Genomic DNA, 27,228 nt, shown 5'->3' with positions numbered 1-27,228 from the left:
GATCGTCAGAGGGGTGTCAATAAAAATAATACCTACCAGCAAATAAGCCCTAGTACATTTTTTTCTTTTAGCCTAAAATTAATATAAGACAGTGTCTTATTTTCGAGGAAACACGGTAGGTATTTTAGACTTATTCTGCACAAGGCTGATCCACAGCAATGGCAAGTATTTTACACTTCGTGTTTATATAGCGCATATTGGTTGGGATCTGCCAGGAAAAATGCTTTAAAAAAAAAACAAAAAAAAAAACATTTCTCAGTTTCAGTATATAGAAATAAGGCCTCCTCACTGCCTGTCAAATGTCTTCTGAAGAGGCTTCCCCTGCAAATATCTCTTCACAGAGGTAACACAAATGTAAACAAGCCCTTACAGCCATACTACAAGGACTTGCTAGAGATCTGTTCTATATTTCTAATACATTTTGTTTATTTAGTTAGTTTTAATCTCTAGGCTTCATTGGCAGAGTGCACACATCTGATTTAGCTGCAAACTTTTTTTCAGAATTATTAATTGCACTCATGCATTTCGTATAATAAAGGAACTCTGCTGTTTTATTGTTCCACAGAAGATACAGTTGTAGCTGTTTCAGTAACCGGAATTCTCAAGGTGTGGATTATTACTGCTGAGGTTCACCGTATGCAGGTAAAATTGGGCTAGTTCTGTCTTTCTAGTACTGTTGAGTCTCTGTTGCTTATGTTGAGCCTTTGGGTAATCGCCTTGTTTACCATCTACTTGTGTGTTTTTTATTTTTTTTGCAGTATATGGACATACTGTAGAAGTAGATTGCCAGACATTTACTCTCTGCATGCAATTCAGACTAGGGTCAGTGTAGTCAAAAGCCAAAGAGAAAGGAGGACATGCATAGACAAATGGCTCGCCTGCAAAACAAATTTGCCTCCCTCTATGCACTAATTTTGTATAAAATAGCCAAAACCTCTGCAAATATCTCTGTTTAGCTTTATCAGCTTTTTTTGCAGATTACAGGATGCTCATTTGTTTTGGACTAGTATCTTTACTTCTTGGAATTTAGTAGTAAGCTGGTAACCTGCCAGTATGTTGTTTTTTTTTGTTTTTTTTGTGAAAGGAAACTGGAGCAGCCAAGGGAAGCCTACACAAATAACTGTGTTGAGTCAAATGGGTTAAAGCCCAAGTTATCCCTTGCAGTGGGGCTGTGTCCACAGGGCATGGGTTAATTGCTCATTTACGTCTGGGGGAATAATAAAAGTAAATATACTTACCCGAACCTCCCTGCTGCTAGACCAGTCCATGCAGCTTCTGTATCCCTGCGCTTCAGCAGTCCATGGTCCTGATGTCGTCAAGACCAGAGCAGGGTCCATTGTCCTGCTCTGTACATGGGGACCCTGAGGGACAGTCCACTTCTGAATCGTGGGGGAGTGTTGTCTGCTAGGGGAGTGCAGGATCAGGTAAGTAAAACTGTTTCTGTCCTCCTCTGGACAAAACGAACAATTAACCCTTGCAATGTGGGCACAGCCACATTGCAAGGTATACATTTTTTTTTTCCTGGCTGGAGACGGTCTTTAAAGATGACATCTAATCTAATATATCATAATTATATTTTGCCTCCCCTGGTTCCTCCTTCCCTGGTTTTCTCATCATCATGCTAATGAAAGTTCTTAATAGAATGTTTAGTTTTTTGTTACATACCTTACTTACTCTGTTCTTCTGTATGAAGGGCAGGTAGGTCATGGCTGGTAGGAGGGGCCAGCAGGTTGCTGTATTAAGCTTTCTGCCCCTGATGGAAGCAGTACACCTTCTTCTTGTGAAGGTCAGTCTGAAGGAGTGGGAATTCCTTGACAAGACCACCTTCATATGCAGACCTTCGTATGAACGCCCACATGCGATGCTGAACATTTATAATTGAAAGGACTGAAATCTAATGAATGAAAAGAGTAGATCAGGGATAGTAAGGCTGAGGAGGAAGGGGAGGGGTTGGATGATGCTGGATATCCACCAGCCAGGAAGAGAGATGGACTCTATCTGGCTTGCTGTAGTTTCTAATGCACACTGTGAGAAGTGCACAGTATACAGTGAAATCAGAGTAAGAATTTTTAATACAGGAGCTTTAATACTCATGGGTGCCGAGTGGAGTAATTGCTTCACTTTGCACTCCTTCAAGGCAAAATAAATGTTTCATCTGACAGCTTTGTCACTGTAACAGACATTCAACTCGCCTAAAATAGACTCACGTGTTGTTTTCTAATAATAATTAGACAACAATTCTTTTCCTGCAGCAATAGCACAGTAATTGGAATATGTCTTAATCTTCTGTGATCACTGTATATGTATTTTACAGAAGATTAATACATATTCCGATTCCTGTGCTACAATATACAGTGCATTCAGAAAGTATTCAGACCCCCTTCACTTTTTCAATGTTCTGTTGCAGCCTGATACTACAGTTGTATCAATTCATCTTTTTCTTATTAATCTACACTCAATACCCCATAATGACGAAGTGAAAATAACATTTTAGAAATGTTTGCAAATCAATGAAAAAAAGAAAACCTAAAATATCATCACATTGGCATAAGCATTCAGACCCTTCGCAACAATACTTGAAATTTAGCTTTATTGAGAGGCTTCTACACCTTGATTGGAGTCCACCTGTGGTAAATTCAATTAATTGGACATGACTTGGAAGAGCACACACTTCTCATTAAAAGGTCTCACAGCTGACCATGCATACTGTATCAGAGCAAAAGCCATGAGGTCAGAGCAACTGCCTACAGAGCTCAGAGACAGGATTATTCTATGATCTGATGGAAATGCAGCTAAGCCAGATGGACGTTTCAGGCAGCCGGTTTCAGTGGCTTAGATATTCTAAAACTGGCATTTTAGGTCAGGTGAACATGCCTATAAATACAATTAACAAAATTTGTTGAATTTGCAGCATTTATAATTTGATTATATTTATGATAATTGCTATAGTGTGATAACGTGAAGCAATGGTGAGGACCTTGAGACTTCATGTAGGGGCTAGATCAGCCATATTCAAGGGATAATGCTAATAACCAATAAACCACTTTTTTTTTTTTTTTTTCTTCTTCTAGGACACTGAGCCAGTGTTTGAGGAGGAATCGAAACCGATTTATTGCCAGAACTGCCAAAGCATTTCCATCTGTGCATTCACTCAAAGGTCTCTCTTGGTTGTTTGTGCTAAATATTGGAGGGTAAGCTCTAGTGTTTTGTTTTTCTGTTTCTTTTCTTGTGTTTAACCACTTGCCATCCTGAGGATTTACCCCCTTTCCCGACCACGCCATTTTTTGTGTTACAGCGCTGTGTTAATTTAACTGACAATTGCACGGTCATGCAATGTTGCACACAAATGAAATTTGCGTCCTTTTCTTTCAATGAATTGAGCTTTCTTTTGGTGGTGTTTGATCGCATTGTTTTTATTTTTTGTGCTATAAAAAAAAAAAAGAAAAAAACCTCACTTTTTAGAAAAAAAAACTATATTTTTACTTTTTGCTATTGAATATGTCCAGTAAAAAAATTTAAAACATCAAATTTTGTCAAATTTTTAGGCCAAAATGTATTCTGTCTTTGCTAAAAACAAAAAATCCCAGTGCGTGTAAATTATTTAAATTGGTTACGTGAAAGTTATAGCATTTACAAATGGAGGTATATACTGGGATTTTTTCTTTTTACTATTAATGGCGGCAATCAGCGACTTATAGTGGGACGGCGGTGGGCATTCGGACACTGGGGGGAACTGACTTGGTGTTACTGACATCTCCAGTGACACCAATACAGTGATCAGTGATAAAGAAAAGCACTGACACTGTACTAATGGCACTGGGCAGGAAGGGGTTATCATCTGAGGTGATCAAAGGGTTAACTGTGTGCTAATTCACTAAGTGCTGTGTCTGTGTGCTTCACTGTAAGCACACTGCTTTGCATGGCTGTGCTGCACAGCCATCCAAAGCAGTGTGCAAGAGCTGACAGGGAGGAGAACTGTTTTGTTTACAAACAATTCTCCCCGTTGAAGATGCTCGGCAATCACCGGGACCAGTTCACACCACAAACGCACACTCTGGATGCGTTCCGGATGCGTTTTTGCTTACAGTTCACACCACACTGCATTCTGATGTATTTTTGATGCATTTTGACATGTTCAAGTACAGTTCTGTGCAGAAAAAAATGCAGCATGTACTTTTTTTTTTTTTTTTTTTTTTCCTGCACTGGAGTGCAGTGGTTTGAACTAGGGCCATTGGAATACATGAAAAACACTGCATACATTTTTGATGTAGAAAAAAGTACTGGCTTTATTGAAAGAAAAAAAGGATAGCATCTGGGGTGAACCAGCTTTTAGGGCCAGTTCACTCCTCAAGAACGTATTCAGATGCGTTCCAGATACATTTTTGCTTACAGCTCATACGCCACTCTTTTCCAGTATATTTTGATGCATTGTGCTGTGTTCCAGTAAAGGTCTGTGCAGAAGAAGTGCAGCATGTTCTATTTTTTTTTTTTTTTTGTTTCTGCATCGGAATGCACTGGAACTGACTGCACTGGGGGGAACTAGGGCCATTGGAATACATGGAAAACACTGTGCAAGCATTTTTGATGCAGAAAAAAAGCACTGGATTGCATCTGGTGTGAACCATCTCTAAAAGTTGAATTCTCCGTATGGTATATTTTTAATATAGTTACATTGGTCCAGCTTGGACCAATGTAATTATGTATATCCCATATATGACCAATGCCCCTGGAAGCTGAGAATCACTGAGGTAGGCACTGCTACTCCAGTAATCTCCACTTGCCTCTAAGTTCCATGCTGAGCAGCTGGCCTGATGCATTCTGAACAGGAGGTTGGCTGCTTAGCATTGGTGCCATTATTTACATTTCATGAATAAATGAAAAGTGTTCTCTGATTGTACAAGATGGAGAGTGTGATGCCACTGCCCTTCCTCACCACCTCGTCCAAGCAGGGAACGTTTTGCATACATTCAGAAAATGTAACGCATTCTCTGAATGGTTTCTTCTGTGTTCAGAATGCATCAGGCCAGCTCGGCACGGGACAAGGAAGCAAGTGGAGATCTCTGGAGTAGCTGTGTGTACTTCAGCAATTTCCAGGTAAATGACTCTAAGTCAGACCAGTGTAACTATGTAAATTATAAACCATAGCTGGGATTCATCTTTAATTACCAAGACTGATACACAATAGATAATAGATTGTAAGCTCCATGAGCAGGGCCCCCCTATTCATTCTGTACTGAACTGTATTGTAATTGTACTCTCTCCCTTTATATTGTTTAAGGCTGCGCAAACTGGTGCTGTATAAATTCTGTATTTTAATAATAATAATAATAATAATAATATGCTACATTACTAGGTGGGAATAGTTACTTTCAACTGAATTTGGTATACAATAATGATGAAGATGTTTCGCTGCTTATTCAAGGAGCTTCTTCATCTAGGATAGTGCTTGGATGAGTGGTGAAACGTCTCCAACATTACAGAACACGTGCAGCGGAATATGACAAGGTACTGCCAGCTATACCATGTTCGGATAAATTAGAAACTTCACTAACATATTGTGTTACTACTACTTTTTTTAATTATAAATGTAACTAAAACAAAGGAAGAACAATTTGTAGATCCAAAGAAATCGATTAAAGGGAGGTAGAACAGTAATATAGATGTAGAGTAGTGGTTACAATACAATCAGCATTACTACTTTTTATAGCATTTATTCACAACAAAGATTTAGGGATTCTCTAGAGGCGCGTACTTGTCAAATGCATCATTTTCGATTTGGACACAGTGCTGCTTAAACACCCGTGTTGAAATGGAAGCCACAGCATTTGACAGGAAAATCCTGGATTTGACATGCTTTGCCTGTATTTCAAACTTGGGTCAATAAGACATGCATTTGAAGAAACCGTGCAAAGCAGGTCAAATGCAGCTTCAGAACTGTTTTGTACACTACTCCATTGACGTTGGTGGGAATTCAGTATAGCCAGTACAGTCAATTAAACATTTTCAGTGTTTGTGTTGAATGCATATAGGCAGGTTAAACTGTAATACTGATGGCAGGATTTGTTCCTTTTATCACATATATGTGGCCGTGCGGGCCGTGTTTTGCGCGGGCATGAGAGCCCATTTACCTCTTGTTCACAAATATGCGGCTGTGCGGGCTGTGTTTTGCGCAGGCATGAGAGCTTATTTACCCCTGGTTCACAAATATGCGGCCGTGCGGGCCGTGTTTTGTGCAGGTACGAGAGCCCATTTACCCCTGGTTCACATATATGTGGCCGTGCGGGCCGTGTTTTGCGTGGGCACGAGAGCCCATTTACCCCTGGTTCACAAATATGCGGCCGTGCGGGCTGTGTTTTGCACAGGCATGAGAGCCTATTTACCCCTGGTTCACATATATGGGGCTGTGTTTTGCGTGGGCATGAGAGCCTATTTACCCCTGGTTCACATATATGGGGCTGTGTTTTGCGCGGGCATGAGAGCCTATTTACCCCTGGTTCACATATATGCGTTTTGCGTGGGCATGAGAGTCCATTCATTTGAATGCACTCTCGTGCCCCGTGACACGCAGAGAAGTCCCTGCGCTTCTGAAAATGCAGCCCGCACGAGAACCACTGTTCCCAGTACAGTTGCGTTTCCCAGTGCGGGCGGCGTGCCATTAGAACTAATGGCACCTGCCTGTGGGTCCACATTCCTCTGTGCGGGTGGTGCGGCTGCACGGATTTTCGTGCAGATCCACAACGGCACCAGCCGCACATATGTGAACCTAGCCTTACTCTCTTTAGGTCCCTGCCAGGAAGAAGGGTCATTTTTAGAGCTTAATTTATTCTTCTTGCCCTCCATTACTGAGTATTATCAATAACTTTTGTTTTTTAAAACACAGTAACATTTAATTTACCATGTATTGATTACCATTTGAAGCAGAGCAAGCTATATATACTTGGCAAGCATGGTTTAGCAAAAGGATTGACCTAAAGAAAGCCTACGCTGTATACTTTCCTTTCTTGTGGCCTGTGTCCTACTAGCTCATAATGATGGGTGATCCGGTGAGAGGAACTGCATTGTGTGGTGGTAGGAGCAGGTCTGCACACACCTGAAAGTGTGGAGCACTTGCCGTGGCCGGGGAGCAACAGAGAAGCAGAGATTAAAGCAAGAGAATGCTGTCAAGGTGATTATGTATATCCTCTTCTTTTACATTCTGAGATTTCTTTGCAAATGTCCCTGTGGTGACAGAATCATTTTTAGGGACAAATGTTCCTTTAGTAAAGTTGTCCTTTAATTCCCCCTACCCCCTTGAGTACAGCCTGCCTGGTAAAATACTTCCTGCCCATCCCACTGCTGGGTCCCCTTTTTACTGGGCATGCATGGCGTGTACCCATTTATTTTTATGGTCGGTGTACTTTCCCATTCTAATTTATAGGAGAGACGCATGAGACTTTTAACATGTTACAAGAGATTGTAAGTTGTGGGCGCCGGATGCCATTTCCCTTTACTAATCGTACAGTAGACAGTCTTTTTATTCATTTTGACTGAGTTATATGCAGCTACCTTCAGGTGACAGGATACTGGCAAAAAAACTGCTTGGAGATCCCCTTTTATAGCTCCTCCCACTTTCAGCTGTCTCTAGTTGTTTTTTGCTAGTGATCTTAGGCAATGGACCTTTTCACTCTACTGAGAGAAGCTGACCTTATATGGAGAACAGGGGCGGACTGACAACTCATGGGGCCCCCGGGCAATAGGGGATCATGGGGCCCCTATGTCCTTGCCCAAACTAAAAAAAAGCCTATGAAAAAGGTACCAGGGGCATCTTATGGGGCCCCCTACTGACCTCGGGCCCTCGGGTAGTGCCCGAGTTTCCAAATGGTCAGTCCGCCCCTGATGGAGACTTCTCTCTCTCACTGGATGATTATTTTTCAAGATGTGTTCTGTTGAAGTGTTAAGCTTTTCCTTCCCTCTCCACAGTCCCCACTGTACTTACTTCCGGGGATTACCAAGCTGTCAGCATCCCCACAGCAGCTCCAGCGGACCTGGGGATTTGAAATGCTCACTCTTCTCCCTCTTATCCATGCAGCACGTCTGGGATGGACCAGATCGATTTTGATTGGCCAGTGCTATTCTGACTCAGATTGTTGTGATAGCAATTTATCCCTTGTGAGACCTCTCTGCCTAGCCTGTATAAGCGGATATAATCACTGTGGACAATCCTTATCAGATAGCTGAACTTACCAATACTGTGTTCATCCAGAAGTTGCTTTATTCTGTACATGTGACAACAGGATACAGCAGAATGAATGGTTTCCAGTATTATGCGGTCAAAAGATGATACTTTCTGTAGCGTACTATGCAGAATACATGTGTCCCTGTTACATGTGGTCTGTTAGCTGCCTCCATGTCACAGGAAGTGCTGAACTCAAGAAGAAGCTTCATATACAAAGGAATTGTGTCATAGATCTCAGGTAGGTAATATAAAACAAGTGCATTACCAAATAAGGCCACTGGATGGCAGCATAACTAACTATAGAAATGTCCATAGGAAATGGTACAAAAAATAAACTATATGAATTCTCATGTACATTAACATAAATATTAACTGTGTAACAGCATACTCCCCGTCTGGCATTGTAAATGTCACTATTTAAACCATAACGGTAGTTATACAATTGCAAATAAACAGCGCAATTTGCTTGATGTCTTGGAGACCTGAAAGACATAAAAAAGAGAACATGCATATAGTGCAACAATTATAACGTAAGGCTTCAAGTTGTATCAATTAAAGTTCAAGACACTTCCTTCTTGAAGTCACAGGTTGGATCCAGCAGCATACGCAAGCAAGTTCATTCTCCAAAGGGTAAGAGCAGAACAAGTTCTGTGATAGGTCTGCTGAAAGTCTTTACAGTCCCTTGTCTTGCAACTTTCACCTCCACCTTGCGTACCTTGCCGTCATCACTAGGAATGCTCTTTACAATGAGTCCCATAGGCCACTTGATTCTTTCAGCTTGCTGGTCCTTCAGCAGAACGAGATCTCCAACTTTAATGTTAGGGTTCAGGCGTTGCCATTTTCTGCAGCCTTGCAGAGTAGAAATATACTCCATTCTCCAACGATTCCAGAAGCGGTCAGAGAGGTGTTGTACTCACTTCCACTGGTCATAGCACAGATTTCCTGCTTTAAAGTTTCCAGGTGGAACAGGAACGGACCCAAGCTTCTGGGTAAGTAGAGTAGCTGGGGTAAGGATAATTGGGGTCTCTGGATCTGTAGAAACTGCCACAAGTGGTCTTGAATTGATTATGGCAGATGCTTCTGAGAAGATGTGAAGCTCTTTTCCCTGACTTGTAGCAAGGGAAGCTGAAGTGTAACAGCGCGGTATACTGATTCCATCTAAGGCATGTAGAGATTGTTTCCAGGACTCCCACTTTGGAAGCTTGTCTGTAGGCAGCGGAGCATCCCAACCTTTAATAGACTCTGAGAACTGTCTAAGTAAGGCTTTACCTTGTATGGTGATGGGAGCCACAAATCCCAATGGATCATATAAGCTGTTCACCACTGACAGAACACCACGCTTGGTAAATGGTTTGTCTGCAGAGCCGATTTGAAAGCCGAAGGTATCTTTTAATAAGTCCCACCGTAGGCCCAGACTTCTCTGTACAGGTGGCATGTCCATCCCAAGATTTAAATCTTTAAACCCAGTGGCATGATCACCAGGTTGAAAGGCTTTCATAACAGTGACACTATTCGAGGCAATCTTGTGTAGTCTGAGGTTAGCCTCGGAAAGCATACCTTGTGTCCTTTGGAGCAGGTCTATGGCTTCTTCGTCTGTAGGTAAAGACTTAAGTCCATCATCAACATAAAAGTCTCTTTCAACGAAGTGTCGAGCATCCGCACCATACTCCTTTTCTCCATGAAGGGCAGTCCTTCGTAAACCATATGTTGCAACAGCGGGTGAGGGACTATTTCCAAAAACATGTACCTTCATGCGGTATTCAATGATCTCATTGTCCATGTTGTTACGGTGCCACAGAAACCTTAGGAGGTTCCTATGGTCTTCACGTACAATGAAGCAATGAAACATTTGCTCAATATCAGCAGTTATGGCAACTGGTTCTCTTCTAAATCACATAAGTATACCTACAAGGTTGTTGGTTAGGTTCGGGCCAGTGAGAAGAACATCGTTCAGGGATATGCCTTGATGCTTGGCACTGGAGTTGAATACTACCCTGATTTGTTTTGGCTTACGTGGATGATACACTCCAAAGAAAGGCAGGTACCAGCACTCATCGTGTCTTTGAAGTGGTGGCGCTGGTTCGACGTGATCATTGTCAAAGATCCTTTTCATAACAGCGATGAAATGTTCCTTCATTTCAGGCCTGTTCTTTAGTGTTCGTTGAAGTGAGTTGAATCTGGATAGAGCCTGTTCACGATTGGTTGGGAGTGTGGCCCTTGCAGCACGAAGAGGTAATGGTGCGATCCAGCTGTTAGACTCATCCTGGAAGAATTCTTTGTCCATTATTTTGATGAACTCTCTATCTTCCACTGACAAGGCTATTTTGTTGTCATCACTTGTAGTACAAAACACTGTGGTACCTAGGTTGTCATCACAAAGAACAGGAGTAACATCAGGTACTTGGATGATGTCAAGAGGCTTCTCCTTTACTTCATAATGGTGAGGGCACTGTTTGAAGTGGGATGCACGTCCATTTCCCAACATGTGAGTTTTGAAGGAGTGGATCTCGGATGACGTTTTGTCCAGGCATACATCGCCCACTATTACCCAGCCTAGGTCAAGTCTTTGTGCATAAGGGGCATCGTTAGGTCCATCACATTGGTCGCGTACTTTATGTACTCTGAGAATGTCTCTTCCTAGCAGGACCAAGATTTCAGCACTCTTGTCCATCGCAGGAATCTCATCAGCAAGGTGCCTTAAGTGAGGATGATGATATGCAGCTTCTGGAGTAGGAATCTCTCCTCTTTCGTCTGGTATCTGATCACACTCAACTAATGTTGGGAGGGGTATGCCTTCTCCATCCTTGATATGAGAGACCATGAATCCATCGACTCTTCTGCCAAAGGTCTCTACACGACCAGAACAGGTTCTGAGAGTATACGGTGTGGCGTGACCTTCTAAGCCAAAGATCTCAAAGAATTTAGGCTTAACCAGGGATCTGTTGCTCTGTTCATCTATTATGGCATACATCCTAGCAGCTTCCTCAGGATGATCCTTTGGGTATATCTTGACTAGGCATATCTTGGCACAGCATTTGTGATCTAGTCCCTCTCCACAAACTTCTGTGCATGAAGAAGAAACATTACTTTTGGCTAGAGCATGACTTTGTTGCTCCCCGTCATAATTTGAGACAGGGGTTGAGGTAGGTAGCTGCTGCGGGTTGTCTGGAAGTGGAGTAGGATGCATGGCTGTAACATGTCTGTCGCTACCGCATTCTGTGCACTTGATGACAACTTTACAGTCTTTAGCAAAGTGGTTATAAGAAGCAGAGCGCTTGTAGCATATTCCAAGTTTCTGGAGAATCTCCCTGCGCTCTTGTAAAGTCTTTGCCCTAAGCCCACGACATTTCTTAAGAGGGTGAGGCTTCTTGTGAATAGGACACTGACGATTAGGGTCTTTATCTCTGGCATCCACAATGCCTTGGTCAGTAGGTGAGGTTGTGGAGGGTGAGATGTCTGTCCTTTTAACAGATATTGCTCTAGTACAGTCTCTACGTTTAGTTGCTGTGTTATCATACCTTGATGATGATGAGGATGAAGCAGGCAAGTTTGGTTCGCTGAAGCTGGGATCATTTCTCATCCAGGCTTGATCACTAATGAACCTGCAAAAGTATGAGAATGGAAGAAAGGATACGTTCTAGTCTCTTTTGTACCTTGAGCCCTGTTGTGCCCATTTCTCTTGCAGGCCGTATGGCAGTTTAGACACCACTGGGTTGACACCATGAGCGGTGTCCAGGAAGCTTAGTCCAGATAGACGTGGGTCTGTCTTTGCCAACTCTAGCTCCATGAGGAGGTCACTTAGATCTTGGAGCTTGCGATAGTCTTTGTTTCCTATTTTTGGGAAGTTTTGCAGTCTCTTGAATAGAGCGCTCTCTATGGCTTCAAAGCTACCATAGGCTTGCTCAAGTCTTGCCCATGCAGCAACAAGACCTGCGTCTGGGTGGTCAACATGTACTGTTCTCAGTCTTTTAACACGATCTGCAGATTCTGGTCCCAGCCACTTTATGAGCAAATCAAGTTCTTCCTTAGTAGTAAGGTTGAGATCAGCAATAGCAGCCTTGAAGGTTGATCTCCAGGCCCTGTAGCTCTCTGGACAGTCGTCAAACCTTGAGAGGCTGGTGTTAATGAGCTCACGGTGAATCATATATCTGGCAAAGTCATTCAAGTCTGATCTCTCACTCTTTGGTGCCAAAGTAAGTTGTGGAACCCCTTGGGTGTGAAAGTTTTCTGGTGATGTAGGGTGAGGTTTACCAGGGTAAAATGATGTTGCATGAGCGTTTAACTGTGGTGTAGTCTCTAAGGCTTGTGCTGGCTGTGGCTTGAGCTGCGACTTGTGACTGGAAGTCACCTTGTTGTTGGCAGGAGTTGATGTGGTTTGCTGCATAGATGTACTTGTGTTGTAGATTTGAAGAGGCTTAGGCATATGGAGCTGAGAGGTCTCTGTGTTGAGAGTCAGAACAGTATTGTTAGTAGGAGGTACAGGAGATGACTCTGTGTATCTTCGCAAATGTTATGCTTTAATACATATTCACTGGTGCGTTCAACTGGATCTTCCAGTTCTGCTGGGATAAGGCAGTCTGAATTAGTACTTTGTCCCATTGCTTGTTCAAGGACTTTCAGCCTTGCTAGGGAAGCTGCTTCCTCTCCTTCCATCTGCAGAATCTTTATTTGGGAATCTGCCTCTGCTTGCTGAGCTTTGCTTTTGGCTTCCATCTCTGCTTGCTGAGCTTTGCTTTTGCCTTCCATCTCTGCTTGCTGAGCTTTGCTTTTAGCTTCCATCTCTGCTTGCTGAGCTTTGCTTTTAGCTTCCATCTCTGCTTTTTGAGCTACCTTGCGTGCTTCCATCTCTGCTTGTTGAGCTACCTTGCGTGCTTCCATCTCTGCTTGTTGAGCTATCTTGCGTGCTTCTACCTCTGCTTCCTTTCTGGTAAAAGAGCCTTGCGCCTTTTTTGATTCAGCATCAGCGCGGGCCTCTATTAGCTTATCGCTTAACGTCGAACTTCTGGAGCGAGAGGATCTAGAAGAAAGTGCAGTGCGTTTGGTTGAGGTGGATCTGTGAGATCTGGTCTCCTGCAGTTGAGTAATGCGGAGTTCTGCTTTAAACTTAGCATTTTGCACTGCAAGATCCCTTTGTTGGTTTAGTGCATCAGTCCTGGTCCGTTCTGCTGAAGAATCCTCTATATTAGAGTCCTGCAAGAAAGCTGAGTATTTTACAGACAGCCGCTGGTAGCGTTCATACGCAGCAGATAGGCGATTTATAGAGTCTCTTAATTCAGCTGGTTGATCATTAAAGTGTGACAAAACTGACATGCATTGTGAAGTTCGGTCCCAGAGGTCTGACAGATTACTGGAGAACTCATCTCTAGTGGCTTCATAGTTTTCCCTGAGTTTCTGTGTCGGTTTTATTGTACGTTTGGGTTTTACGCTCTGTTCGGGAATGTCTGCAGAATCTGCTCCCTGTACGTCTGCTGGTTCAAAGGAATGATGTATCTGCGTTGGTTCGGCCATAAAGGAGTGTTCAGAGCCTTGTCTAGACATTTTTTACTGTTCTGCAAAAATTGGTACTGTCTCTTTAAGGAGACGAACAGCAGCTTAGACAGGTGGGGTAACACAGTTCAATGCAGAGAAACAGTTTTCAACATTCACATGAAGTGCAGTAAGCTTGTGCGACCATGTGCTTTGCAAGATGGCGGATGGCACTGAGCTTGATTGCAGATTAGGCACACACATATACACAGCAGGCTGTAGGGATTCTATGCATCTTTTGACTATTCTGACTCAGATTGTTGTGATAGCGATTTATCCCTTGTGAGACCTCTCTGCCTAGCCTGTATAAGCAGATATAATCACTGTGGACAATCCTTATCAGATAGCTGAACTCACCAATACTGTGTTGATCCAGAAGTTGCTTTATTCTGTACATGTGAAACAGGATACAGCAGAATGAATGGTTTCCAGTATTATGTGGTCAAAAGATGATACTTTCTGTAGCGTACTATGCAGAATACATGTGTCCCTGTTACATGTGGTCTGTTAGCTGCCTCCATGACACAGGAAGTGCTGAACTCAAGAAGAAGGGAGGAGCTTCATATACAAAGGAATTGTGTCATAGATCTCAGGGAGGTAATATAAAACAAATGCATTACCAAATAAGGCCACTGGATGGCAGCATTACTAACTATAGAAATGTCCATAGGAAATGGTACAAAAAATAAACTATATGAATTCTCATGTACATTAACATAAATATTAACTGTGTAACAGCATAAGTGCTGTTACAGTGAATATATTTGGTCCGTCCTGGAAGCGCTGTGCAGAGAAGAGAGTGAAAACAGCAGGGATTTCTGGACCGCTGGTGCTGCTGCTGGGGTGCCGAGACGACTGGGGTTGGTGGGGAGAGTGTGCAGTGTTAGTTCGCCGTAACATTTTTTTTCTGTGAAGGTGAGCTAACCCTTTAAGCAGCGATTAACACGTGGCTAACATCTAGATCAATTAATTGTGATAATTGCATGTAAAAATGCATTTATTACATTGGTATACTCGAGCGCCCATTTTCATGGCAGGTAGCACCCCCACCTTTACACTTCTATCCAAAATTTATGCCTAGTGTTTTCATTGGTGACAGCTGCCCTGAGGGAAACCATCAAAAGTGTTTCTGCCTTACACTTTTTGAAGTTTTACTCTAAGTTCTTATAGCTGTGTGTATCATACTAACTCTTTTCATTTTTTCAAAGGATAGAAATTACTCTGAACTTTCTTCTTTTTTTTTTTTATCATTCAAAAACTTTAATGAACACTTGTGAAATGAAAAACAAAATACATTTTAATGATTTTCTAGTGAATGTATAACTGATTTTTTAAATGTTTTTCTTTCTTAATTGCGTCAGGCTCAGCATTAACAGAGGCAAGAAGTTTTAGCTTTGTTGGTAAAACTTTCTATGCCTCAATTTGAATTAAACTGGAAAATAGAAAATGATTTATACCCCCCCCCCCCTCCCATCAGAATAAAATTAAAATCTTCTGCAAAGCAAGCATTGATATAAATTAACATTTCGGCTCTGGCCACTAATCTGGTTTGTAAGTTTTTGTTTTCTTGGAGAGTTGGAGAAGCTAGGACAGGGTTTCTCAACTAGGGTTCTTCCAGAGGTTGCTAGGGGTTCCTTGAACAATGTATTATGAGTTGTAATTTTTAGCCGAGGTTCTCTGAAACTGGAAAGTTCCTCTATGTTTTAAGATTTAAGACCGGTTGTGCTAGGTCAGGGGTAGGCAACCTGAGAGCCGCAGGACTACACGTTCCATCATGGCTCTGCAAGTCACAGCTGTAACTGTCAGTTTTGTAATCTTTGCAATGCCTCATGGGAAATGTAGTTCCACAACAGCTAGAGAGCCGAAGGTTGCCTACCCCTGTGCTAGGTCATATTAAGCACCGTATGAATGAGAATATTCCCATGTCAGCACTTTTTTTTTTTAGATCTTTTGGTTTTTCCTCCAGGTCTTCGATGCTGGAGACTACTCTCTGTTGTGTTCTGTCCCAAGTGAAGATGGTCAGACGTGGACTGGAGGGGATTTTATATCTGCAGATAAAGTTATCATCTGGACCGAAGATGGACAAAGCTTTATTTACAAACTTCCAGCTAGGTGAGTTGGTCAGATGTGCACTATAACCCTATTAAGCTAATTTTGTTTGTCTGATATAGTAATAGTTTGTTGCGAAGTGTTAGCCCCTGGTTAAAGGATAAGTTCACTTTTACGTAAAAAAAAAAATAATAAATGCACATTTTTTTGGAGGTGAAAATATATGCATTATATATATTTTTTTTTTCCTTGGGGACCTGGTAAGCATTGCACCCACCCGCAATCATCAGATCTTGGATGTAATACGTATCTGTTTATCAATATGTGCAGGCAGTTACACTCTGCAGGAAGCTCAGTGAACCTCCTAGAGCAATCAACAGGGCTCTTATAGTTCATTGAGAACTACAAGCTGACAGCCACAAAGGCTGTTGGATATTTGTAGTTTTCCCATTCATAGAACACTGTAAATTAATTTCGTAGCCGGACCTGTGAAGCCCTGTGCAGACACGTTTTTGGGTTTTTTTTTTTTGGTTGTGACAGCTAGAAGGGTTGAAGATCTCCCCACTAGCTGTCAAAACAGTAACTGGGGGGTTGGTGGGGAGGCGGAGAAATGTGCGGTGGCTGGATGTAACCCGTTACAAAGGGTGACCTTATCCTTTTAAAACAGGAAAATATAAATAATAATATTATTTAATGGCTGACAGAGTAGGTGTGATTTGCAAGTTTTGATGCTTGTTAACCTCTTGCCGTCCGCCTGCTGTTTATAAACGGCAGGGCGGTGGCAGTCCAGGGGCGGGTTGCCGTTCATAAACGACACCTGCCTTTTCTAGCTGTGCGCGCTCCCTGGGAGCGCGCAGCACTGCGATCTGGTGTCTGTTGTGTCCTCCGTACACAGTGAAACACCGATCGTCGGACGGGACCTCCTGTACGAGGTCCTGATCATGTGATCACTGATTGGCCAATCGGTGATCACATGCAAAGTAGTAAGCAAGATGTCACTTTTGACATCATTGCTTACTACGTGTGAAATCTGTGAATGATCACAGAGGTCACATGGTACAAGGCTATTCACAACAGCCTTGTACCGTGTGACCAATCACAGCTCACTCAGTATTTCTCAATGGCTGCAAAAATGCAGACAGAGAGAAAGAGAAATGATTGCTTTTACATCCTATATGGGTGTAAAAGCAATCACTGTAAAAAAAAAAAAAAAATCTTCATCACCCCCCAGAAGTAGTACAGTATCACTGCTAGGGTGACAGTATGTAAAAAAAAAAAAAAAAAATAATATAAAAAAAATTCCTTTAAAATATACATACATGGACAGCGAGGGAAAAAAATGACCAGTAGTTCCTACTGCCAGAACAGTTTTATTTCCTTTTTTTTTTTTTTTTTTTTTTTTTTTCAGCTTTCAAAGCCAACAGGGCTACTAATATGCAAATCAGAAGATTCCTTTAAAGGATTATTAAAAATAATAATAAATGCACATCTTTTTGCAGGTAAAAAGGCATTGCTCCTGTGAATCAGCAGATCACAGGTGCCATGCAGGTCTCCTGCAAACTTGTCAGTGTATCTGTCTGCTCATACCTCCATATGTTCAAGCAGGTACACATTGACAGGAAGAATCAATGAACTACCAGAGCGCTCAACAGCTCTGTGGTAGTTTATGGAGAACTATGAGCTGACAGCCACAAAGGCAGTCAGTATTTGTAGTTTCCCATTCACAGAACTCGGTGAATGAGGTGGCCGGGCGGGTGGGGACAGATCCTCTGCTTGCTTTCACTAGAGCCAGGGCAGCGGTTGCAGGAGTGGGAACATGTTACATATTCCTAAAAGTGATTTTATCCTTTAGGGGGAATATTACTGAGAGAAATATGAAGGCTGCCAATGCAGATCTCTTTTCTGCATTTACCCCATTCTGGCTGAAATGCTTTTTGAGACACTGACATGGAATAAGCACATGGAGCTGAAAAGCCGGAGAGAGGTCAGATCTCCTAATCTTCTTACTTTTTATATGTCAGTGACTCAAAGTACTGAAACTATTGGACCAGAATAACAACCAGGAAATTGGCTGAATAGAACTTTTTGGAAGGGAGGTCAAAGATGTCAGAATCTGTACCTCCTCAGTACAGCCTTCCTTTAAGCCCAACACCCCAAATTTTGTTTTCTGTGCTGGACAGTTTTGGTGACTGCTGTCAAAGAGGGGGTTTCACCTGGCTGTAGAGAGATTTCCTCTTAGTTCCTGTTGTGTGCCTGGAGCAGAAAGTGAAGGGAAATCTCCCTGACATGATAGAGACACTCAAAGAAAATCTGATTAAGACTAGCAACAACCCTACTTATTGCCTTAAAACCTAACTTTTAGTACAGCAAAAACTGCATAGGTTAAATACATGTTATGTTTAGAGTCTACTGAAAGAGGCTGCATTATTTACCTGATGCTGGCACTCTGCTCCTCTCCCCCGAAGCTCTGTGGACGATCCACCTGCGTCATCACATACAATGTAGGAATATTAATCATGTATGTGGTAGGGGGGTGCGATCATGTGACCATGGCTGAAGGCAGCTTAGAGAGCAGGCTGCAGGAGACCACTGGAAGGAGCCTGCTGAAGTGAGAAAAAAGGGTAACTAATACAGTCTGCTTTGCAACCCCCTGGACTTAATGAGCATTTCATCTTTGCAGGGTGTGGGACCCAACTGCACAAATATTTTTTATTGTTGTGCCCAGAATTGGGCTTTTCTGTTGCCAGTTATTTTTCTTGGTAGATAAAATATCAACAATGCTGAAGTCTTGAGAATGCATGGAAAAGAATAACTTGGATCCTTTAATAACCAATCGGATTCCAGTTTTGTTTAGAAACACTTTTAATTGGTTGTTTTAGGTAAAATATTTACATTTTGTTCTTGCACTGTAGATACTGTAGTTCATCTGTGTGCTGTGGTGTATGCTGATTTTTAACTGTTTTTACTGTCCACTTCAGAGGAAAAAAATATACTGGTTTGTGTTTTTTAGCTGTATTCCTGCCAGCGATTCTTTCCGTATTGATGTTGGGAAAGCAGTGGAGAATTCTATTCCCCCTTTACTGTACAGCGTCATGCCCAAGGAGGATAAAAAGGTTTGTGTCTGCCTATGGACTGGAAAGCATTGGGGTAATGCAGTGTACATCAAGGTTTGGCAAACAAGGGCATGGGCACACGCAGTACTTGCGATGAAGTCCATTTGGCACTCTAAATACCAACAGTTTATACTCATCATGTTCCCTCATTATTTCAGGATATATTCTGAATACCAATACAACAATGTATATATTGACGACACAACACAATGCCTGTTCCACTTCATTTCTCACATTATACTTGTCCTATCTATGTATAATACCAACACCCATGATCCTCCTTTATATCATCAACTTCATGTTGTCACCGACCTGTGCACCATTCCAAACCCACATCATTTATCAATTTCATGCCTCATTAGAAGAGACCTGTGTGGACTTTTTTTTTTTCTATAGGCACAGCTGAATTGTTCAAGTGAGCTGCAAACCTGCCTTTAAATCCACTGTCAGCATTGTCAGGTTTTTTTGTGGTCTGTGTCTCCATTAAGGAGATTTTCCTTTTCTTTTCCTTTGTAGAAGACCCTAGACCACTGTCCTGTGAGGTGAAAATATAATCCAACTTTATTAAACGTATTATACATGGCATTTTAACAGCTCAGAGGAAAGTGCTAGATTGTTTATACCATTTTGATAACTTATTCAAAGAAGCTGATTTAGGGCTCGTTTGCCTACCACTTAAATGTGCTTTTTTGATGTGTTGTTGATGCTTGGTGGTGCTCCGATTGATGCTTTTTGGAAGCTTTACTGAGCTTTGTCATAGTGTTCTATGTAGGCTTTGAAGTTGCTTTGAAGCACCACTAGAGCGACATGGAGTATAATTTTTGAAGCAAAGCAAACGCAGCATGTAAATAGGACTGTAAGCATACAATTTTATTTAGTGACAGGGGCTTTGATTGGCGTTCAGAGTGCTTTAAAAAAGCATGTACAATGCCATGTTTCTAAGCTAGTGTAAATGAGCCCTAAGGGCTTCTCTACACTTGTTTCGACTTCAACACACATTAAAGCACCTACCGCTTCAATGTGCTTTTTTGGTGTGTTTGATGCTTCGGTGGTGCTTTTTTGAAGCTTTAATGAAGCTTTGTCATAGACTTCTATTGAGGCTTTGAATACACTTTGAAGCACCGCTAAGCATTTTATTTAGTGACGGGTGCTTTGATTGGCTTTCATTGTCCAATGCCACATTTTGAAGTTAGTGTAGAGAAGGCCTAACATACAACAAAACCCTGACATGACAGCCAACCCCACTTATGTAACCCTCTAACCATCTAAAACTGTGAATTTTCAGAAGGCATTCTCACTTCGCCATAGCAAGATACCCCCAAGTCTTCTGGAGTTACTCTTACTTGTTTTCACACAACAGACTATACCTTTCACATATCCACACATTTTTCTTTACAAACTCTCTACTTGGTTGGAGATGCTGAAGGGGAAGAACAACATGACTGTCAGGTCTCTAGCCTGACTGAAGCAATGTTCAATATTCCCTAACACCAAAGATGATGTACTATTATACATATATACATTTTGCTATTTTAATTTTGTATCATGCTTAAAGAGACACTGTTGCTTTTTCCATTTTATGTCTTTGTAAAAGCCCCCTTTGACCAATTGATGCTTGCCTCTCCATTGAGTTCCCTAGCATGGTTTCTTGCTTGGCAGCAGGCACCAAAGTACCTGGTGTAAGCCAATGTTAGGGCCTAATGGAAGCGTTGGCATTACCCTTTAAATCGTGTGACAGTGCTTGGTTTTTAAAATTGGCCACTGGACCCAATTTCACATATCTGGTTTGAAGACCCTGATAGGAGGAAGGCCTCTTACACCTGTGACTTGGGGCCCCTGGTAGAATGAACAGGAGGCGCAGGAGTGCAGAGTGGCACGAGTGTCTGTAGGTCTTGCTAGCAGCAGAGTAGTCAGTGGCCCTTAATGCAATGGGTGAGTTGGGTAGCAATCCGACGAGCAGCATGTGGAAACAGGCTGGTACTGGAGCAGCAATAATATGAGCGGGCAGTAGTGGAGGTCAGGAGACAAGCTAGAGTCGGTGCAGGGGGAGTTGAAGGAGAAGTCAGGACAATCCAGCTCGATTAGAGGAATCGGATGTAGAATCAGAGTCTCAGGACAAGTGGAATGCTATAGACAAGACAGCACTGAACCTTGGTACTAGTACTAGCCCAGTTTAAATAGCCCATTTGGCGCCACCATCTGTCACAGGGTGCACGTGGGCCTGAGCATATGCACATCCTCTAAGTGTACATGAGGAGCTGTGAACAGGAATCTGCCCAGAGGAGCCATCTTTTCTGCTGGCATAAATTTTTTTTTTTTTTTTTTTTTTTTTACACCCAAGCGCTGTCACATGGGAGAAGGCCACATTCTCCATTATAGCCAGTAGCACTGGGTATGTTGTACCAGTTAAAGTGGATCTAAACTTCCTATTCTTTACAGCCAAGGAAGCTGCCATCTCGGTCTCTGTTTGTTCTGCAGTTTCCATGCTGCTTGTGATCAGTTATGACGTCAGCCAATTTATGGTTGACAGATCAGTTAACAGCTAATGTAGGCACACAAGTAACAGTTGAAATTCAAGGCATGTCTTGAATGTAACCGTTTTCGGAAACCGTTAAATCGGCGGGTGTAGTTCCACTTTCTGGTAGAAGAAGGACCAGCAGGGGATCACTGGAAATCAGTGAATGGTGGATTTGGCCTGAAAGTGACAGTGTCTCTTTAAAACTAATGGCCACTCAATGAGAAGCTAAAGTGTTAATTTGCGATATGACAGGGACTGGAGAGGTTTGACGTTGAAGCTGTAGTCCAGGTTCCATCATGTGACCACCTGCCTGATCAAGCAAAAGTCTTAGAGCTGTACACCCCGTGGACTCTGCTTCACATGCAGCCCCCTGAGTTCATAGTAAGAGTGTGTAATACCTGTGTGAGACCCCGACTGAACCCTGTGGTAGTGTGCAGTGATAATACAGCATGATGTGATACTTGGGACTTTGCTTAACTTGCATGTTGTTGATCACTGTCCACTTCCTTCCCTCATTTCATTGTTGTCCCTGTATTTGTGCATGTTGTTGAATTGTGGACCAGTACATCTTTATTACATGGTAATGTGTATGGAAGCTCTCAGCCCTCATTCACACAAGCCTGCTGTATTTGTTTAGTTTAAATACAGGAGAAATTGATCTGGGAAGCATAAAATAAATTTTATACTCCCAGATCAAGTTCTCCTGCGTTTAAATATATTTGCAGTTAAATGCGTTCTGAAGATCTAACTGCCCCTGGAAGCACAGATTTCTATTTTGTCTAAACATAGCTAAGCTGAATGCACCTAATTGAATTATTATTATTATTATTATACAGGATTTATATTATTATTATTATACAGGATTTATATAGCACCAACAGTTTGCTCAGCGCTCTACAATATAACGGGAGACAATACAGCAACAATACAGTTCAATACAAGAGGGTTAGGAGGGCCCTGATCCTGGGAGCTTACATTCTAAGAATTTATTACATGCATGTTATATATAGTACATTTAAACAGATATAATTGCATGCCCTGGTGAATGAGGCCTGAAAATTATATTAACCACTTCCTGACCGGCCGTTGTATATAAACAGCCGGACGGTGGCACTGCAGGGTCGGGTGGCCGTTTATAAACGGCCTCCCCGCGCCCTGCTGGTGCGCGCTCCCCAGGAGTGCGCAGAACCGTGATCCGGTGCCTGCTGTGTCCTCCGGCCACAGTGAAGCACCGATCGTGATCACTGATTGGCCAATCAGTGATCACATGCAAAGTAGTAAGCAGTTGTGACATCATTGCTTACTACGTGTGAAATCTGTGAATGATCACAGAGGTCACATGGTACAAGGCTATTCACAGCATCCTTGTACCATGTGACAAGCTGTGACCAATCACAGCTCACTCAAGAATGCAGACAGAGAGAGAAATGATTCTCTTACATCCTATATGGGTGTAAAAGCAATCAGTGTAAAAAAAAAAATCTTCATCACCCCCCAAAAGTAGTACAGTGTCACCATGGTGACACTGTACTGCTAGGGTGACACTATGTAAAAAAAATAAATAAATATAAAAAAATTAAAAAAATTATAATTTTTGGTTATACACTAATTTGGCTTTTTTTTTAAAAAAAAAAGATAACGGAATACATTTGGCCAAGATTTATGATGAAATATTATTTATTTGCAAAATTTTATAAGAAAAACACTTTTTTTTTTTTTTTTTTAATTTTTGGACATTTTCATTTACATAGCAAAAAAAATTAAAATCCCAGCGGTGAATAAATACCACCAAAATAAAGTTTTTTTTATCTGTCTTAAAAAAAATAGTAAAAAATTCATATGGGTACAGTGTTGCATGACCGCACAAATGTCATTCAAAGTGTGATAGCGCTGAAAGCTGAAAATTGCCCTGGACAGGAAGGGGGTAAAAGTGTCCGGACTGGAAGTGGTTAAACAATTTGCATTGGTATTTTAATACATTTTCTTTTAAAGCATGACTTTTTTGTTTCAAATGTAATGCCTAACTCCAGGTTTCTTGTGCCTTTTTAAAGTACACAGTGCTGTGTTCCAGCAGCGAGATGTAGACTTCCAATCTGCTGCCGGAACAAAATCAAGTTGGGCTGAGCCCTGCTCAGCCATTTACAGGAAGCATTGTATTTCATCAGTGAACACAGGGCTTCCTCCGACTGGCTGAGGTGGAGAGGCAGATGGATGATTGTAATGGAACCGGACCCCTACTGCATTTGGGTACTTCCGTCATAATACCGCTTCCCCATCTGAACACCGACCACAGACACCACAGATTTGAAGTAAGCCAGAGGGTAGACTAGTTTATTTTAACACAGATATAAGATATATACACTCAGGGGAGAAATCCCCCTCCCTGCATAATGACACAGGGCGGGGCAATCTACATTTAGTAAGGAGACACACCAACAGACAATCCCATCAGGAGGGCTGCTGGAGACACCCCCCCCCCCCCCCACCAAGCCAATACACATAAACACATACATCCCATAATAGTTTGCTCCCAAGCAAGACACACAATAGAACAATGGGATGCAACCACATGGCATTAAACAATCTACAACCCCCCACCCTACCTATACATGCCTACACAATATTAGGACATATCACCCTGCACCCCTAACAGGCACAGGGTGACTTGCACATAATAGGGATATGGGGAGCTGAGACAGGGGTCTCCCCACCTCTCTAAAGTGAGCTGTGTTCCATGGGCCCTCCTCCCAAAGTGACTCTCGTCACAGTGATGATGTCATGATCTTCACCTCGTCCAGTCAGATGAAGTCTTGTATTCATTGATGAAATACATTTCCTCCTGTGAATGTCTAAGCAGCGCTCAGCCCAAATCGATTTTGTTCCAGCAGCTGATGGGAAGTCTTTCATCCCACTGCCAGAACATAGCATTGTAATACTGTATTGTAGCTGATGCTATATACGTTTTATACATGACTTCCAATGGGCCACATGTTAGTGAAGCAAATAGTTTGTTTGGAACAGCTAGGTCCAACCTGAAACCTGGCAATAGGTTTTACCAGAGAAGTATGGCCAATGCTTTTTTTGGGCCACACTTCTTTTCTGGGTCACAGGAGTGCACTTGCGTATGCACTCCTTTGACCCAGAATCAGCAAAGAGCTCCAGGCTCTGGAATGGTCTCGACAATAATGTTGGGCTGTACCCAGATACTGACCGGCAGCTTGCTCAGCCTGCTGCTGAGAGCCCGAGCCAGCTGTTTCCTCCACTCTCTGCTCCAGTGAGCGCTGCAGAGCAGAGAGTGGCTGACAGTCCACACTCTCCTCTCAGAGCAGACCAATAACTAAGTGATTAGCGGTCATATGATCTCTCAGTTCTCGGTATTCGAGCTGGTGGGGAACAACTGCAGCATCCATGATGGTCCAGCCTTAAAGGAGAGTATGAATGTTTGTTCTGTCTAGGTAAGGTTAACCCCTGTTTCACATATGTGCGGCTGTGCGGGCCCCAATTTTCGCCAACACAAGAGCCCATTCATTTGAATGGACACCCGTGCCCCAAGACACGCAGGGAAGAAGTCCGTGCACTACCTGGGAAATCGCATTCCTTACAGGAATCAAGGTTCCCGGTAAGATTGTGATTTCCAGTGTGGGCAACGTGCCATTAGAATTAATGGCACCTGCCTGTGGGTCCCGCATTCCTCTGTGTGGGTGGTGAGGCTGCAGGTATTTGTCTGGGTCCCACAGTGGCACCACCCGCACAGATGTGAACCAAGTCTAAAGGTGAATTTCCAAGATTTATTTTGAAGATTTTACGTTTTATGTGTTTAGCACAATTCTAGATAATGACTCCAAAATGTCCTTAACCACTTGCCCTCCAGAAGATTTACCCCCCCCCCTTCCTGACCAGGCCTTTTTTTGCTATTCGGCGCTGCACTATTTCAACTGGTAATTGCGTGGTCATGCAATGCTGTACCCAAACGAAATTTATGTCCTTTCTTTCACACAAATAGAGTTTTTTGTCGATGGTATTTGATCACCTGTGCGCTTTTTATTTTTTATGCTATAAACAAAACAAAGACCGAAAATTTACAAGAAAAAACACAATTTTTTTTTTACTTTTGGCTATAAAAAATATATAGTAAACTCAGTCATAAATTTAGGCCAAAATGTATTCTGCTACATGTCTTTGGTAAAAAAAAAATCCCAATAAGTGTATATTGATTGTTTTATGTGAAGTTATGGTGTCTACAAACTATGGTATAGATACTGCAATTTATGCCATTTTTTTGCTATACAGCGTTGCTCTGGATTAACTGACAATTGCGTGGTCATGCAATGCTGTACATAAATGAAATTTATTTCCTTTTTTTTTCTTCACACAAATAGAGCTTTCTTTTGGTGGTATTTGATCACCTCTGGGTCTTTTTTTTTTTTTTTTCTTGCGCTATAGACAAAAAAATACAGAAAATTTGGGGAAAAAACTATATTTTCTCATTTCTGTAATAAACAATATCCCAAAAAACTCAAATTTCATCATACATTTAAGACAAAATGTATTTTGCTACATGTCTTTGGTTAAAAAAATCCCAGTAAATGCATATTAATTGTTTTGTGTGAAAGTTACAACATGTACAAACTTTGGCATAGATAATGGAATTTACACAGCTTTTACTTTCTGACTGCCTGTCACATTGCTTGAGGTGCTAAAATACCAGGATAGTACAAACACCCCAAAATGACCATAATTTTATATCTATCTATATATATATATATATATATATATATATTATATATAAAATTTTATTTTTTATTACACATAGTTGTCACTTAAATTTATATATTGCTCACACGAGCCATGGGTATATGTGGAATTACACTCCAGAATACATTCTGTTACTTCTACCAAGTATGGTAATACCACATGTGTGAGACTTTTTGGGAGCCTAGCCACATACAGGAGCCTGAAATCCAATGACCACTTTGAAAGCCTGAAGGTGCGTAACTTCCTCATTTCACTTTCTCACTACTACCTGTCACAGTTTCTGAGGCTCTGAAATGCCGGGATAGCTGTAAACCCCCCAAATGACCCCTTTTTGGAAAGTAGACACCTCAAAGAATTTAAAAACGAGTCATGGGGAGTATTTTGCAGATCTCATTTTTTCTCACAAGGTTTTGAAAAAGAAAAATGTTTTTTTTTTTCTTCATTTTTCAAAAACTTGTGGCAACAAACGAGATTTGCAAAATACTCACCATGCTTCTTATCTAATTCCTTGGGGTGTCTACTTTCCAAAAAGGGGTAATTTTGGTGGGTTTGGTGCTATCCTTGCATTTCAGAGCTTCCGAAACTGTGATAGGTAGTCAGGAAGTGTAATGAGGAAATAAAGCCCTTTTAAAAGCCTGAAGGTGCTTATTAGATTTTGAGGTCCTTTACTTGGCTAAACTGCCAAATTATTTTAATGCACAAAAACACAATATATTGGCCAATTATTTGGTATATTATAAAAGATGCAGAGTAAATAGATACCAAACATGACATGCTTTAAAACTGTGCACGCTCCGTGCAATGGCGACAAACTGCATACATTTTAATTTCCATAGGCAATGCTTTAAAAACCTTTACAAGCTACCATTTTAGATTTATAGAGGGGGGCTAGTGCTAAAATTACTGCCCTTGATCTGACGTTCGCAGCGATACTTCACATGCGTGGTGCAACCACTGTTTACATACCTGGCACAGGGTCAATGCTCGAGGACGCGGGGGGATGGGAGGGTGCTTTTTTTTTTTTAATCAATTTTAATGCGAACGCAGGGAAT

The 27,228-nt window shown here is 41.8% G+C and overlaps 1 protein-coding gene across 4 annotated transcripts in view; it reads left to right on the top strand.

The window, feature by feature from the left end:
• Positions 1–27,228, top strand: part of WDR7 (WD repeat domain 7) — a 591,021-nt gene that overhangs the window by 32,481 nt on the left and 531,312 nt on the right. For 2 of the 4 annotated variants that reach the window (XM_089690071.1, XM_089690070.1), the window contains exons 6-10: positions 566–642; positions 3,072–3,191; positions 15,708–15,853; positions 18,801–18,903; positions 21,674–21,802. In XM_089690071.1, the coding sequence (XP_089546197.1) occupies positions 566–642; positions 3,072–3,191; positions 15,708–15,853; positions 18,801–18,903; positions 21,674–21,802 (575 nt within the window). The remainder of the gene's footprint in view (positions 1–565; positions 643–3,071; positions 3,192–15,707; positions 15,854–18,800; positions 18,904–21,673; positions 21,803–27,228) is intronic. The other 2 variants (XM_089690073.1, XM_089690072.1) reach the window with 1 other exon arrangement.

The sequence above is a fragment of the Staurois parvus genome, unplaced genomic scaffold, assembly GCF_062004578.1.
Source record: "Staurois parvus isolate SC_StPar_1 unplaced genomic scaffold, SC_StPar_1.0 ptg000513l, whole genome shotgun sequence".
Taxonomy (NCBI): domain Eukaryota; kingdom Metazoa; phylum Chordata; class Amphibia; order Anura; family Ranidae; genus Staurois; species Staurois parvus.
Note: the sequence above shows the minus strand (reverse complement) of the source record. Positions and strands in the feature narration are given on the sequence as shown.